This window comes from Stomoxys calcitrans, chromosome 5, assembly GCF_963082655.1.
Source record: "Stomoxys calcitrans chromosome 5, idStoCalc2.1, whole genome shotgun sequence".
In the NCBI taxonomy this organism is placed as follows: domain Eukaryota; kingdom Metazoa; phylum Arthropoda; class Insecta; order Diptera; family Muscidae; genus Stomoxys; species Stomoxys calcitrans.
The window spans coordinates 136,519,994-136,533,679 of record NC_081556.1 but is presented as its reverse complement, the minus strand read 5'-3'; the positions used below and the strand labels follow the sequence as shown (position 1 = coordinate 136,533,679).

The 13,686-nt window shown below is 36.8% G+C and overlaps 1 protein-coding gene across 3 annotated transcripts in view; it reads left to right on the top strand.

The window, feature by feature from the left end:
* LOC106092082 (protein GDAP2 homolog) overlaps positions 1-12,940 on the top strand; it is a 258,895-nt gene extending 245,955 nt beyond the window's left edge. For all 3 annotated transcript variants that reach the window (XM_059370520.1, XM_059370521.1, XM_013247451.2), the window contains 4 exons: positions 7,517-7,670; positions 7,735-7,874; positions 11,626-11,680; positions 11,758-12,940. In XM_059370520.1, coding sequence (XP_059226503.1) covers positions 7,517-7,670; positions 7,735-7,874; positions 11,626-11,680; positions 11,758-11,952 — 544 coding nt within the window. In that variant the 3' untranslated portion in view covers positions 11,953-12,940. The remainder of the gene's footprint in view (positions 1-7,516; positions 7,671-7,734; positions 7,875-11,625; positions 11,681-11,757) is intronic.
* The last annotated feature ends 746 nt before the right edge of the window (positions 12,941-13,686 follow it).

The following is a 13,686-nucleotide window of genomic DNA, read 5'->3' as shown; positions in this document are numbered from 1 at the left end:
ACGAAAAAGCATGTTAGGTCAAGCTGAATGATTTTTTCCAGCGTTTTCATGGGAAACCTTGTTTCTTCAACGACGACATAAATGCTGCGACTGAAATAATAGAAAAGATAATCCTAATTGGAATGAGGTCATTTATTCCCATTAGGACTCTATAGGTTAAATCAAAAGATAAGAGTTGGTATGACCAGAGATGCAGGCGTCTGAACAAGCACGCCAATACTGAACTGCTGCGCAACCAGACAAGAACTTCGTGTGCCAAGGTAAAGAGTGATTTGTTAAGAGCTTGATAACTTTTTTTAAAAAAAAAAAACGCATAAAATTTGCAAAATCTCATCGGTTCTTTATTTGAAACGTTAGATTGGTCCATGACATTTACTTTTTGAAGATAATTTCATTTAAATGTTGACCGCGGCTGCGTCTTAGGTGGTCCATTCGGAAAGTCCAATTTTGGGCAACTTTTTCGAGCATTTCGGCCGGAATAGCCCGAATTTCTTCGGAAATGTTGTCTTCCAAAGCTGGAATAGTTGCTGGCTTATTTCTGTAGACTTTAGACTTGACGTAGCCCCACAAAAAATAGTCTAAAGGTGTCAAATCGCATGATCTTGGTGGCCAACTTACCGGTTCATTTCTTGAGATGAATTGTTCTCCGAAGTTTTCCCTCAAAATGGCCATAGAATCGCGAGCTGTGTGGCATGTAGCGCCATCTTGTTGAAACCACATGTCAACCAAGTTCAGTTCTTCCATTTTTGGCAACAAAAAGTTTGTTAGCATCGAACGATAGCGATCGCCATTCACCGTAACGTTGCGTCCAACAGCATCTTTGAAAAAATACGGTCCAATGATTCCACCAGCGTACAAACCACACCAAACAGTGCATTTTTCGGGATGCATGGGCAGTTCTTGAACGGCTTCTGGTTGCTCTTCACTCCAAATGCGGCAATTTTGCTTATTTACGTAGCCATTCAACCAGAAATGAGCCTCATCGCTGAACAAAATTTGTCGATAAAAAAGCGGATTTTCTGCCAACTTTTCTAGGGCCAATTCACTGAAAATTCGACGTTGTGGCAGATCGTTCGGCTTCAGTTCTTGCACGAGCTGTATTTTATACGGTTTTACACCAAGATCTTTGCGTAAAATCTTCCATGTGGTCGAATAACACAAACCCAATTGCTGCGAACGGCGACGAATCGACATTTCACGGTCTTCAGCAACACTCTCAGAAACAGACGCAATATTCTCTTCTGTACGCACTGTACGCATTCGTGTGTTTGGTTTAATGTCCAATAAAGTAAACTGAGTGCGAAACTTGGTCACAATCGCATTAATTGTTTGCTCACTTGGTCGATTATGTAGACCATAAATCGGACGTAAAGCGCGAAACACATTTCGAACCGAACACTGATTTTGGTAATAAAATTCAATGATTTGCAAGCGTTGCTCGTTAGTAAGTCTATTCATGATGAAATGTCAAAGCATACTGAGCATCTTTCTCTTTGACACCATGTCTGAAATCCCACGTGATCTGTCAAATACTAATGCATGAAAATCCTAACCTCAAAAAAATCACCCTTTACTTAGATAGGAAAAGTTTATTTATGTTCTTCTCCAAGGGGAAGTAAGAGCTTTTGGTTATTTGTAAAAAGAGTAAGGGGCAACTCGTCGACTATCCCGACTCAAGTTTAAGTTGACCAGATATTCACTGACCCGGTTGATATGGCTAACCCATAGGCTAAGATGTTTGCAGGGAATTTCTTCTTGCCGGAAAGCAATTAACCACCCCCTGTGATTGAAGGCGTATCTGGTTCGATGCCCCAGATATTATTTCGCTGATCACTTTTATAACAACTCCACTACCATATCCCTAGTAATAAGCAAATGGGGGCTGGTCTGGATCATATTTGATTTAGGTCCGTATACAAGTCACAGTTTCAGCGAAATCGGGCACAAAATTCCCTTTTATGGGATTAAGACCCTAAATTGGGAGTTCGGTCTATATGGCTACTACATTTAAATATAATCTGATCTGTATCATATGCTGTTCGGATGACAGGAGACTTAGTATAAGTCACTTTGTCAAGTTCCAGCAAAAGCGGATAATAAATGAAGCTTTTATGGGCTTCAGATCCTTAATCGGCAGATTGGTCCACATGGTAGGTTTATCTGAATAAAGACTTATCTGAACCATAATAGAGTTGGATATCGGGAGGCTTTCATCAACTCACAATTTCAAATTTCATCAAAATCGGATAATAATTGCGGCTTTTATCGGCTAACATCCTCAATCGGGAGATCAGTCTATATGGCAGCTATATCTAAATAGTGTCCGATCTGGCTTAAAAAACTCACTGCTTCAAGTTTCAGCAAAATCAAACATTAGATTGTAAAATCAATTTCAATTCCGAACGTTATTAAGAGTTGAAGGTCAATTTACACCCTGTGTAAAATTTCAGCCAAATCGGGTGGTAATTGAGCCTTCTAGAGCCTCAAGAAGTCAAGATCTGAGATCAGTTTATATGGTGGCTATATCAGATTATGTACCTATTTAGACCATTCTTGGCACTGCTATTGAAAGCCAAAAAAAAAACACTTCACGCAAAATTTCAGCCAAATCAAAGTGGAATTGCAACCTCTAGAGGCTCCAGAAGTCAAGATCCGAGATCGGTTTATATGGCAGCTATATCAGGTTATGAGCCGAGATGGCCTATACTTGTCACAATTATGGGAAATTAAAATAAAACACCTCACGAAAAATTCAAGCCAAATTAGATAAGAATTGCACCCCCTATAGACCTAAGAAGTTGAGATCTGACATTGGCTCATATGGCAGCTATATCAAAACTTGGGCGAAAAAGTCCCATTTACAATATCCCAACTGACCTATACTAATGGGAAGTATTTGTGCAAAAGTGCCTAGCTTTTCTCCTTCAAAAGTTAGCGTGCTTTCCACAGACAGACGGACGGACATGGCTAAATCGATCAGATCAGTTTTCGATGTGTTACAGACGGAATGACGAAATCTATATATCCCCATGGGAGGGGATGAAAAACACTCTGCGCAAAATTTCGATCAAATTGAGGCTTCTAGGGCCTCAAGAAGTCAAATCGAAGGACCACTTTATATACCTACGTACATCAATAGGAAGTGTCTGTGGCAAATTTTAAGCGGATATCTCTATTCCTTCTAATAATTGTGCCAAGTACCGACTACATCGATCAAGAACCTGATGTAGCTCCCATATAAACCGATCTCCCGATTTGACTTCTTGAGCCCTTGGTAGCCCCAATTTTCATCCGATTTGGCTGAAATTTTGCACGTAGTGTTATGATATAATTTCCAACAATGGCTAAATCGATCAGATCAGTTTTCGATGTGTTACAGACGGAATGACGAAATCTATATACTCCCATGGGGGGGATAAAAAACACTCTGCGCAAAATTTCGATCAAATTGAGGCTTCTAGGGCCTCAAGAAGTCAAATCGAAGGACCACTTTATATACCTACGTACATCAATAAGAAGTGTCTGTGGCAAATTTTAAGCGGATATCTCTATTCGTTCTAATAATTGTGCCAAGTACCGACTACATCGATCGAGAACCCGATATAGCTCCCATATAAACCGATCTCCCGATTTGACTTCTTTAGCCTCTGGAAGCCGTAATTTTCATCCGATTTGGATGTAATTTTGCACATAGTGTTCTGTTATGACTTCCAAGTACAGTTCAAATCGGTCTATACACAGATATAGCTCCCATATTTTAGCAGAATCCATGGTGGTGGGTTCCCCCGACTGGGCCTGGCCGAACTTAGCACGCTTTTACTTGTTTACTTTTGTTTACCAAAAATTGTATTCCGTTTGCCCTTTTTACAGTTTTTGTTACGCTTTTTGCTCCTAAAATGTTGACAACACTGGGCGTAGATTTATATCTCGAGGGAAAATATGCAACAAACTAGAATGACACGATTAGTATAAGCCCTATTCAATGGGGTTGGGTACAAAAATTATAAATTTTTTTAGCAATCCTTTTCAATATTCTTAATAATCCTTTTCAATATTCTTAATCTGGGCCAAAACTTAGAAATAATTCTCTAAAAAGAAGAAGAAACATCTTGAATTGTTTCTTAATATTTACCTATTCTAAAGACAGAAACCCGTTAATTAAAAATATCCATCTCTAGGTTCTAATTGTGTGGTAATTGAGCCTCTTCAGCATCGTGTTGCTCAATTAACGCACTGCAGTAGTCTATTATAACAACTGATAATGTCATACAAGAGACCGACCACATGATCCATATAAATAACCAAATTTGTCAAAATCTTTGCGACTGATAAAACAAAAAAAGAAACCAACAAACATTTGTCATAATACTCTTTGCTTAACTCTCGTATTTCTATCTCTAGCGGTTTATTTGTTTGATATAATTTTTTACGCATTGGTGAGGAGGAGCTGCCAGTACCAGCCGCCACATCTAGAGAAAATTGCTCCACGAGTATATATTTTATTTGATATTACTACACATACACACACACACACTCGCAGCCCTTCTCTCCCGCCAACCTTTGTTACGAACTCACGATATGAAGTCGGTAAAACTCGTTACTTCAGCGAGCTACTGATTCATTCATCACCATTACACGTCAACGTTGTCCATAAATCAGCAATGTTTTATTGCCATTGTTGTTGTAGTTGTGTTCATACCCAAGTAATAGGTATATTGTTGTTGCTGTTGTTTTCATAACTGTTTGGGATTCATCAACGTTCACTTAATAATTGTTAATGTCAATGACAAATTGCCGGTGACTGTGAATTGGATTTTTTCGGGAGCAACTTTTGCTCGATTTGTTTGAATAATTTCACTTTAGTAAACGATTTGTTGACTGTTGTCACTTGAATGGGATTAATGGTGATGATGATGATATGTTTTTGAGAAACATTTGGCGAGTGCTAGATTTATGCTAAGAGAGGCTTGTGATAGATGATCACTGAGTGATTGATTAGTGTAGAATACAGTTATTTTAAAATATGGTCAATGGAAGGCAAATGGAAGTAGTCTAGTAAAGTGGCCAAGAATTTAAAGTTGTATACTAAAAAGTCTGTAAAGTTTTCAATGAATAAGCCATTGTAAAGTTTTTCTAGGACAAGACAGTTAAATTGTTTTACAGTATAGTTGTGTAGTTCGAGCAAGGAACTAATTCAATTAAACAGGACACTTGAATGAACGAACATGTACATTCGCATTATGAGAACGGATGTCGAAAATCCTAACATAGGTCACATTGCAAAATTTCAGCGATATTACATAATAAGTGCCCCTTATATGGACCCAAGACCTTAAAACGGGAGATCGCTCCATATCCAAATATAGACCGATGGGGGCCATTGAATTCGGTTGTCGTAGGGCCTAATACAGCTCACTGTGTCACATTTCAGCGAATTCCGGTAATAAACGCCGCTTTTATGGGTCCAAGGGCTAAAATCGGGAGATCGGTATATATGACAGCTAAACCCAACTATAGACCAATATAAAACATATAGGGAACCGATGTCAGAAAGCCTAACGTATGCCCTTCCGCCAAATTTCAGCGAAATCGGGGAAAAATGCGCCTTTTATTGGCCCAAAACCCTAAATCGGCAGATCAGTCTATATATCAGCTACATCCAAATATAGACCGATTTAAACCATATAGAACACGGATGTCCAAAAGCCTAACATAAGTCACGACTTCAATGAGCACAAGACTTTAGATCGGGAGTTCGGTCTATATGTCAGCTATGTCGAAATAATGGGCGAAATCGGGTAATAAATGTTCCCTTTATTGGTCCAAGACCTTAAATTCGGGAGATCGGTATATATGCCAGCTATATCAAAATATAGATCGATCTGTACCATACAGAAAAGGGATGTCGGAAAGCCTAACATAATTCCTTGCGCCAAATTTCAACCAAATTGGGGAAAAATGCCCTGGGCCCAAAACCCTAAATCGGGAGATCAGTCTATATGACAGCAATATCCAAATATAGCCTGATCTTGACCATACTCAGTATTGAGTCTTTTAGGGGCTCAAGAAGTCAAATCGAGAGATCGATTTATATGGGAGCTAAACCCTAATCTGAACCGATATGACCTATTTGCAATCCCCCATGACCTACATCGATATTAAGTATCTGAGCAAAATTTGAAGCGGCTAGCTTTAGGCGTTTGACCGTTATCGTGATTTCTATGCCAAGTATGGGCAAAAACGGTCTATAACCTAATATAGCTGCCGTATAATCCCATCTTCCGATTTGACTTCTTGAGCCCCTAAAAAGCGTCATTACCACCTGTTTTACTGAAATTTGAAAAGCAATGTCTTGCCGTGACTTCCAACTACCTTACCCAGTGTGGTCCAAATCAGTCCATAGCCTGATATAACTCCCATATAAATCGATCCCCTGACTTGACTTCTTTCGCATGTAGGGTGCGCAATTATTAACAGATTTGCATGATATTTTCAACGTGGGTTTTTTTTTGTTATGACTTTTTACAGCCGCGAAAAGTACGGTCCACTTTGCAAATGCAATCCATGATGGAGGGTTTATAAGATTCGGCCCAGCTTAACGCACTTTTACTTATTGAGAATATTTTAAAATGGTGGGCGTAATTTATTTTTTACAAAATGTCATTGCACAAAAACACATGCATTGGGATAAAGTACAGCTAACAGACAGGGTTGTCGAGCGTGGTTAATGTGGTAATTGTATCAAAGAGACATTTTCGCAATTAATACGTTTCAAATACAACATAATTTTTTATATAAAAGGTTGTGATATCAAGGCAAAATTTTGAACAGATTCAAATGTGGATATAGCTCTGCCGATTAAGGTTCTAAAGTCCATAAAACGCGCGTTTATTATCCGTTTATTGTTGTAGTAGCCACAATCTCGGCCCTATCGTAAGTAAATCTTGCAAGGTTCTACTCTATATCAATAGGTATCCAAAATTGAAGCCCAATTTGATTTCGACATAGTTTCTATGTATTAAAAGTAGTAGGTGGACACGGTGGTGTAGGGTATTATATAGTCGCCTCCTTACTGGCTTATTATTCCGCACGTCTTTTTTACTTCAAAATATAAATTTGCAGTATAAGCCCATTTTATATGGAAATAATGACTATTAATTGCCCTTGTTTTGCGAATTGAAAATTGTTTATTTCGCCATAAAAGGAAACTCATTAAAGTATCAAGTATTTATGGAATTGCATATGGCATATGTTTGTAGTCAAAATTAACACTCCCATAAAATTTGATTGCTCATTGCCGTTATTGAATGTTTTTTTCCTATATTGAAGAAGAAACAAAAATGTGTGAAATTTAAATCTGAAATTTGGAAAGTCATTCAGTTTGTTTGTTTACTAATTCGTTTAAAAGACGTAATTAGCAAGAATATGTTACACTTATATCCCAAGTTATAATAATTTTTAAAAATTTTCACACACACCTAACATTTGCTTGTATTTTCTTGAAATGTTGTTACAGATATGAACGTCTTTTACATCGTGCTCAAATTGAAGATTTAAGCGAAGTTTCCGGCATCGGTTGTCTTTATCAGAGTGGCGTGGATCGTTTGGGCAGACCAGTGATAGTGTTTTGCGGCAAATGGTTCCCTGCCCACAACATCGATTTGGAAAAGGTTTGTGTTTGTATGATTTTTTTATTGTGGTTGTTAATTATTATAAAATATATTTCCATTTCAGGCCTTATTATATTTGATAAAACTCTTGGATCCCATCGTTAAAGGAGACTATGTTATTGCCTACTTCCACACTTTAACCAGCACCAATAATTATCCATCATTACATTGGTTGCGTGATGTTTACAGTGTATTGCCTTACAAGTAAGTTATTGAAAGAACCTACCTGCCTTCTAGCAAACTGCAAATTTTTGCAAATTTATCCATGAACATTCATTAAAAAACTGCGGCTATACTTTTTTAAGCATTCTATGTATATATCACCTTCTTGGTGAATGTCCTCAACCCTAGATTCCTACAGTCCCAAACTACTGTTGACATGAATTTGTAGAAAATATTTGAAATTTTTTTTTTAACTAAAATTCATAAGAAATTTTTTACATTATGTCATTTCACTAATATTCCTTAATAATAATTTTTTATACCCTAGTCATTCCGTTTATAACACCTCGAAATATTGATCTGCGACCCCTTGAAGTATATATTGGGTTGCCCAAAAAGTAATTGCGGATTTTTTAAAAGAAAGTAAATGCATTTTTAATAAAACTTAGAATGAACTTTAATCAAATATAATTTTTTTACACTTTTTTTCTAAAGCAAGCTAAAAGTAACAGCTCATATAACTGACAGAAGAAAGAATGCAATTACAGAGTCAAAAGCTGTGAAAAAATTTGTCAACGCCGACTATATGAAAAATCCGCAATTACTTTTTGGGCAACCCTCTCGACATTCTGATTCAAACTAGCCCTGTCCGTCCGTCTGTCGAAATCACAATAGCGGTCGAACGCGTGAAGCTAGCCACTTGAAATTTTGCACAGATACTTACTATTGATGTAGGTCCTTGGGGATTGCAAATAAGCCATATCGGTTCAGGTATGGATATAGCTTCCATATAAACCGATCTCCCGATTTGACTTCTTGAGCCCCTGGAAGACATAATTTTTGTCCGATTTGTCAGAATTTTTGCCGATAGTGTTCTGTTATGACTTCCAACAAATGTGGAAAGTACGGTCTAAATCGGTCAAGAACCTGATATAGCTCCCATATAAACCAATCTCCCGATTTGACCTCTTGAGCCCCTGGGAGCCTCAATTTTCATCCAATTTGGGTGAAATTTCGCACATAGTGTTCTGTTATAACTCCCAACAACTGTGCCAAGTAAGGTCTGAATCGGTCTTTTTTGCTTCTTAAGCCCCTACACGGGGCAATTTTTTTTCGCGTAACCAACACGCAGGGGATGCCCCCTACATATGCAGTGCATTGAGTTGGCAATTAGGAAAGTTAAGGGTTGGAGGGGGCAAAGAGGGAGTAGTGTTTATTGATATTAGTCTTAAATTTCTGAACGTCAATGTCGGTGGGAAAGACATCAGCCGGAAGTCGATTCCACATACGAATGGTTCGGGTGAAAAATGGATTTTCCCGGTAATGCGTGGTCCGGTCGACTGGCCAATCGATTACAAACGGGTGTGAGTTCTTGGCATGTCTGGTATTCCTGATGAACATCCTTACGTTAGGCATGCGAAGACGAATATCCCTGGAACACACGCCATGTAAATAACAATAGAGCAATACAACGCCACCCACATTCCGACGATGTTTAAGGGAAGCAATAGAGTTGGATACCCTACTGTCCCCAAACAACACCATCGCTCTCCATTGAACCCGGTCAAGTAGCTCTAAGAATGATTTTGGAGCTCCTGTCCATATATATGAGAGTTATATTCCATCCTCGGCCTGATGTAGGTAGTATAGATATTGAGAAGATCAGAAGAGGGGAAATATTTCTTGCACCGCTTAAGAAAGCCCAAGCACTTGAATGCTTCTTTCGACACTTCGAATACGTGTTTTGACCAACGGACATCACATTGTATCTTCATGCCCAGAACATCAAGAGCTTCTGACTGTTCAATATCCATACCGTCGATAGATATCGACAATTGTAGTGAGTCAGTGAATCGCTTGTGAGACAAGAAACAGCACTGCGTCCTCTGTGCGTTAAAGTCTACGCTGTTCATTCTACCCCACTCGGAAATGTCCAATAAATCTTGGGAGAGCGTCTCATCCATAATGCGCCTCCTGTCCACAATTTCTTGGGGACTGGGCCTAGGGTCGAATGAATATGAATGACACAGACTACTGTCATCGGCAAATGAGTAGACTGGTTTCGAAGTCTGATCCAATAGATCGTCAATGAAAATAAGAAAAAGGGAAAGGACAGGACCTTGTGGCATACCTAAGGTCAATGTGTACTCATTGGACGCGAACCCTTCTACAACAACTCGTATAGTGCGATCTCGGAGAAAGCTCGATATAAATCGAACGAAGTTATTACCGACACCAAAAGCGACAAGCTTTGATAAAAGCGCACCATGCCAGACCCTATCAAATGCCTTGGAGATATCCCGAGCCACGATCTTACACTCACCAAACTGGTGGATAGAGCGAATATGGTTTAGATCGGACTGTATTTAGATATAGCTGCCATATAGATCGATCTGGAAGTAAAGGATCTGAAGACCATAAAAGCTAAATTTATTACCCAATTTCGCTGAAATTTGTAACAGTGAGCCACACGCTATCCGACACAAATATGGTAAAGATGGTATTGCATGTAGATATTGCTGTCATATGGACCGAAATGCCAATGAAGGGTCTGAAGCCCCCAAAAGCTACATTTATTACCGGATTTTTTTCAATCGAGTTCGAAGGCATCGTTACAACTTCCAACAGATGCACAGAATCATGCACAGATGCACAGAATCTGCCATTACACCAAAATACATGCATTGGGTAAATGACAGCTAATAGACAGGGTTGTCGAGCGTGCTTAAAATGGTGTTTGTATCATAGAGGCCTCTTCGCAATAAGTGCGATTCAAATACAACATACCAATGCATGGCCCTTGAAGTCATCACACCTATCTCTGACTTTTCTTTTCCATTTGCAAAGAAAATCTTCGATCATTGAGCTCGTCTCGAAAGAGAAACAAACAAATGTTGTAAAATTTAATGATCTTCGCCCAAACAGGCAACAAAAAACTTGAATATGAAAAAAATCGGCAGAGGCCGACCGGGATTCGAACCTGGGTACACGCAACAACAGCGAGAGCCGTTGTCTAGCGTTCGAAGCCATCATTACAGCTTCCAACAGATGCACAGAATCATGTGTAATTGTCGCAGGAAAAAAATCTGTCATTACACCAAAATACATGCATTGGGTAAATTACAGCTAATAGACAGGGTTGTCGAGCGTGGTTAATGTGGTATTTGTTTCATAGAGGCGTTTTCGCAATAAATACGTTTCAAATACAACATACCAATGCATGGCCCTTAAACTCATCACACCTAATATGGTTTAAAAGTCTTCTAAGCAAAGACGAAACGCGTCCCATAGTGGTTGGTGGGTTGCCGACTCCAATCATTGAGCTCGTCTCGAAAGAGAAACAAACCAAAGTTGTGAAATTTAATAATCTTCGCCCTAACAGGCAAAAAAATTGAAAATAAATTCAAAATTATCCACATAATTTAAAAAAAAAAAATTTTTTTAAATCAAAAAAAAAAAAAATTTAAAATTAAAAAAAAAATTTTTTTAAATTAAAAAAAAAATTTAAATTTAAAAAAAAAAATGTAATTAAAAAAAAAAAATCCATAAAAAAATTAAAATAATTCACATAATATAAAAAAAATTAAAAAAAAAAATAAAAAAAAAAATAAAAAAAAAAATTTTAAAAAAAAAATTAAAAAAAAAATTTTTTTTTAAATTCCATAAAATAATTTTTTTTACCAAAGTTTCCATAAATAAAATCCTCTCAAAACTTTTTCTTATTCTTAATCAACATTCAATATGTCTTTATTTTCTAAATTTGTCTTCCTATAATTTTTCTTTTTCCTTCCAGATACAAAAAGAATCTAAAAGCTTTCTACATTGTACACCCAACATTTTGGACAAAGGTATGAATCACAATCAAACACTTCTGCTTGGCCAAAAGACTCATTTCCCTTGTTTTTCGATTTTTGTGTGTTTACAGATGATGACTTGGTGGTTTACCACATTCATGGCACCAGCCATTAAAGCCAAAGTACACTCATTGCCGGGCGTGGAACACCTATACTCGGCGATTACAAAAGATCAATTGGAGATTCCCGCGTATATAACAGAATACGATATGGCCACAAATGGCATACATTATTTCACACCACAAACACAGACGACCACGTCATAGACTACAATCATCAGACCAGAGGCTGTATAAAACAAAATTCAAGCAAAAAAGTAAAAAAAAACCAAAACACCTGAATGCAGAAAAAAAAACAGCAGCAACAAAAAACAACAACAACAACCTACTTCCTTCCACGAAAACGAAGCCTTTCCGCCATCCTTGTGGTCTTTTTTTGTATTAGAGAAAAAAAGTCCTTTTGTACCACCATCAAAATAATTGCCATTAACCATAAAACACCCACAACACAACACACACACACCCACACACTTACAACACAATCACTAAAACAAGTCCTCCTAGTCCTAGGGCAGCCCGCCAACGTGTTGCCATCATTAGGAACAGTCTCTGTCTATGGAATGTGTTATGCAATGTGAAATAAGCAAAAAAAAAAACAAAACAAAAATGAAAAAAAAAAATAAAAAAGCAAAAAACTTAACGGAAATTTAAACCGAAAATCCTTATAGAAATAGAAATGTTAATGAAATGAAAAGTAAGATACATACATAGATACTTACCTAACTATATACATACATGCATACATATATACATATATATACTAACATGCCTACTACATATATACAAGCGAAACTCCATACAACAATAAACAAAAGTCCCATTGCAGGAAGATTTAAAGCAAGAAAATTTCAAAGAAAAACTAAGAACCGCCACCACCAAAAGTCCTCTCCATACAAAAAGGCCTCCCCCCCCCAATTAAAGAAAAATTTAGCATAACCCAAACTATAAATAAAAAAAAAACTATATATACAAAATGTAAGTAGAGTTTGGGCGGACGTTATTAACAGAAAACAAAAAAATAGAAATTTAAAACAAGGAAACCTTTAAACAACCACAAATTAAATAAAACAAAAAAATAAGGAAATCAATCAACCAAACAGAAAAATAATTAACTAAAATGATGTACCTTTATATGAAAGCATAAACAAACAAAAAACTCCACATTATTATGATTAATTATAATTATTATTAATTATTATTATATTGTTATAAATCATTATTAAAACAAAACAAAAAAAAACATAAAAACCATTTTCAAAAAAACCAACGTAAACGCTAATATTTAATTTTAGAAAGTTAGTTATTAATTAATAAAAAAATGATGATGAAAAAAAACTTATATACACTTAATAAAAAAATCGAAATTTAAATATAAAACAAACCAAACATTGTTGTAGCCCTTAATAAATGAAACAAAAAAAAAAAACCATAAAAAATTAACAAAAAAAACAAAACACATACAGTATTGTTGAATTTGATTTTTGTTTGTAAAGGTATGAAGACAATGGCAATGGAATGCATTAAAATTAATTTTTAGTAATGCTAGTTAATGAGGGAGATATGATGCCACCTTCAGCTTATAGAAGGAATATCTTATATAAAATTCCCAACTTCCATAAAATCTTCAAGCAATAAAAAAAAACAGTTTTAAAAAAAAAATTTTAAAAAGGATTTATTTTCTCCCCAACTTCCGGAAAAAAGAAAATTAAGTAAAGATTTTTAAATTAAAACTAGTAAGAGCGCCCTCTAGAGGCTCAATAAGTCAAGACACCTGAACCAGATTGTGCACCGATTTGAATCATAATTAACACAGTTGTTGGAAGTGATACCAAAACACCACGTGCGCCCCCTAGAGGCTCAATAAGTCAAGACCCAAGATCGGTTTATATGGCAGCTATATCAAAACAAGGGCCAATTAAAACCACACTTAACACAGTTGTT